Below are 2,500 nucleotides of genomic sequence, written 5' to 3'. Positions count from 1 at the left end.
GAAAGGCTCGCAGGTCTGACTGCCGAAGTGGTTGAAGTAAAAATGGGGCGTCGGGAGGTAGAGACACACGTGGAACACTCCCACGGCCATCCATGCTAAAAGGACCGCCGTCAGGCACAGCTGCAGTGGAGGAACCAGGTCTTAGGGCGGGACATGGATTTCTTGACATGCAGATATAATCAAATATTTGCCATAAGGGAGGTGAACGCAACCATTTAATAGTAATACTAATTGTTTAAAAAATCCACAATTATATATTAAAATATATTTCTATGTAGAAATAAAACAAATACTTTCAGTGTAACGTTAAAATGTAAATCATTTACATTTTAACGTTACACTAGTGTAGATGAGGAACACCGTTCAGCTGTTCGAAAGTCTTTGTGTTATTTTTACATAGAAATATATTTAAATATATAATTGTGGATTCTTTAACATTCTGTTTTCACGAGACTGTGAATTTCTTAATAATAATAATAATAATAATAATAATAATAATAATAATAATAATAATAATAATAATAATAATAATAATGATAATAATAATAATAATAATAATAATAATAATAATAATAATAATAATAATAATAATAACTAATACTAATAATAATAATATAAGCAGAAGCAGACCTTCTCGGATACATTTCTTCTTAAAAGAATGGCAGAGTTAACTGGATTTATCCTATAAAGAATTTTCTCTGTTTATCTGATGATTCGTCTTTCATCCTCACAGATTATGAAAGACGAATTAGCAGAAAAGTAAAGAAAATTCTTTGTTAGAGAAAATTCAGTGATAATTTAATGATAATAATAATAATAATAATAATAATAATAATAATAATAATAATAATAATAATAATCAATAATAATAATAATAATAATAATATTTGTATTTTGACACATTTATATATTGATACATACATAATGTGTGTGTGTGTGTTTGTGTGCTGTGGATATTGAATGTAGTTAAATCAGCTTTTGCTGCGTGTATATCTGCATATCATACTTTGTACAAATTCTAAAGCAATATATATCTCAGGTCGTAAATGTTAATTTATCATATCTTTCTTGTTCTTCAGGAAGAAGTGGAAGGTTAAACGCCTAACGTAAAGAAAGAACAAGAGACAGGTAGCATCTTTAAAGAAAGCAGAACAGTGTCTTGGTCTTATTGTTGGAGGTCCTCATAATTCAAAAACATTTGAAGCATCTCATTGTTTCACTGATCTCGGGTAAGGTTTTTTTTCTTTAAATTTTAGATGACATCCGACAAATTTAGGCGATATTTGAAAAATTTTGAATCTGAAATATAACATGTGTTTGATCTTGTGTGAATCTTGGACATTCTCGGATCTAAATAATCTTAGACTGTTTAACTTGAATTTAAGTGGAAATCTGTTACTTTTTATGTCTGAACAATGTGGTAACGTGAGCCCCATACTTTTTTATTAGCACTTCTCCTCAGTTAGAAGTTTCCAAATTGCAAATAGTCTAAAATGCCAAGAGGGAATATGTTTTATCAGCAGCTTACCTGAGATTTATCACCCCGTCAGTTATGAGTTGATATTCCGTACTGTCAGTGAAGAACGGGCGATATTACTTAAATAAACCGAAGTATTTAATATATCTCACCCCTATTTATCGCTGCTACTTACTTTTTTTATTTTATTTTTATCTTTATTTTATTTTATTTTATTTTATTTGCGCGCCTGACAACTGGAAGCAACCACATTTATATGGCTGCTTTGACGAACACTCGATAGAGGCCATTATTATATATATGTATATATGCAGAAGCCAGGTACTATGTCGTACCTCTAAGTAAATGGGGATACAATCCACAATGAAGTAAAATCCTCTTGTAGTTTAAAATATAATATTTCTTGTACAGGATTATAGCTTTCGACCATCAACTGATTGTCGAAAGCTATAATCCTGTACAAGAAATATATATTTTTAAACTACAAGAGGATTTTACTTCATTGTGGATTGTATCCCCATATATAATATAAGATATATATAGATATATATATATTAGATATATAATATATATAGATAATAATACAATACATTATATATTACCATTATATTGATTATAATATACTATATATATAAAAAACAATTTAAAATTGATATTATTATATATACATATATATTCATTTATAATATACTTATATTAGAATAATATAAATATTATATTATATATATATATATATATATTAAATTATATATATAGATATATATAACTATATATATAGTTATATCTTCAAGTGTTGGTTTGCCAGCAGACATGAGACCTATTACATGCATACAAACATATATGCTAGTGTAAATGAATAAAATGCAGATTTTTCAGTCGTCCCAGATGTGGTGGCCTGTCGTTTACATGCATTATGACAAACGATTCAGGTGAAAGCATCACTGCTCTAGTAATATGTGCAAGTCGATGAAACGTAATGGCTGTTCGTTCACTAGACGTAACGTGTGCAAATATTTCGAGATA

At 28.5% G+C, this 2,500-nt stretch overlaps 1 protein-coding gene across 1 annotated transcript in view; it reads right to left on the bottom strand.

The window, feature by feature from the left end:
* Positions 1-2,500, bottom strand: part of LOC135195527 (trace amine-associated receptor 13c-like) — a 290,309-nt gene that overhangs the window by 19,838 nt on the left and 267,971 nt on the right. The window contains 1 exon segment of the mRNA XM_064221773.1: positions 1-120. This exon segment is cut by the window's left edge and continues 60 nt beyond it. Within this exon segment, the coding sequence (XP_064077843.1) occupies positions 1-120 (120 nt within the window).

The sequence above is a fragment of the Macrobrachium nipponense genome, chromosome 16, assembly GCF_015104395.2.
Source record: "Macrobrachium nipponense isolate FS-2020 chromosome 16, ASM1510439v2, whole genome shotgun sequence".
Taxonomy (NCBI): domain Eukaryota; kingdom Metazoa; phylum Arthropoda; class Malacostraca; order Decapoda; family Palaemonidae; genus Macrobrachium; species Macrobrachium nipponense.
This window is presented reverse-complemented; position numbering and strand designations above follow the sequence as displayed.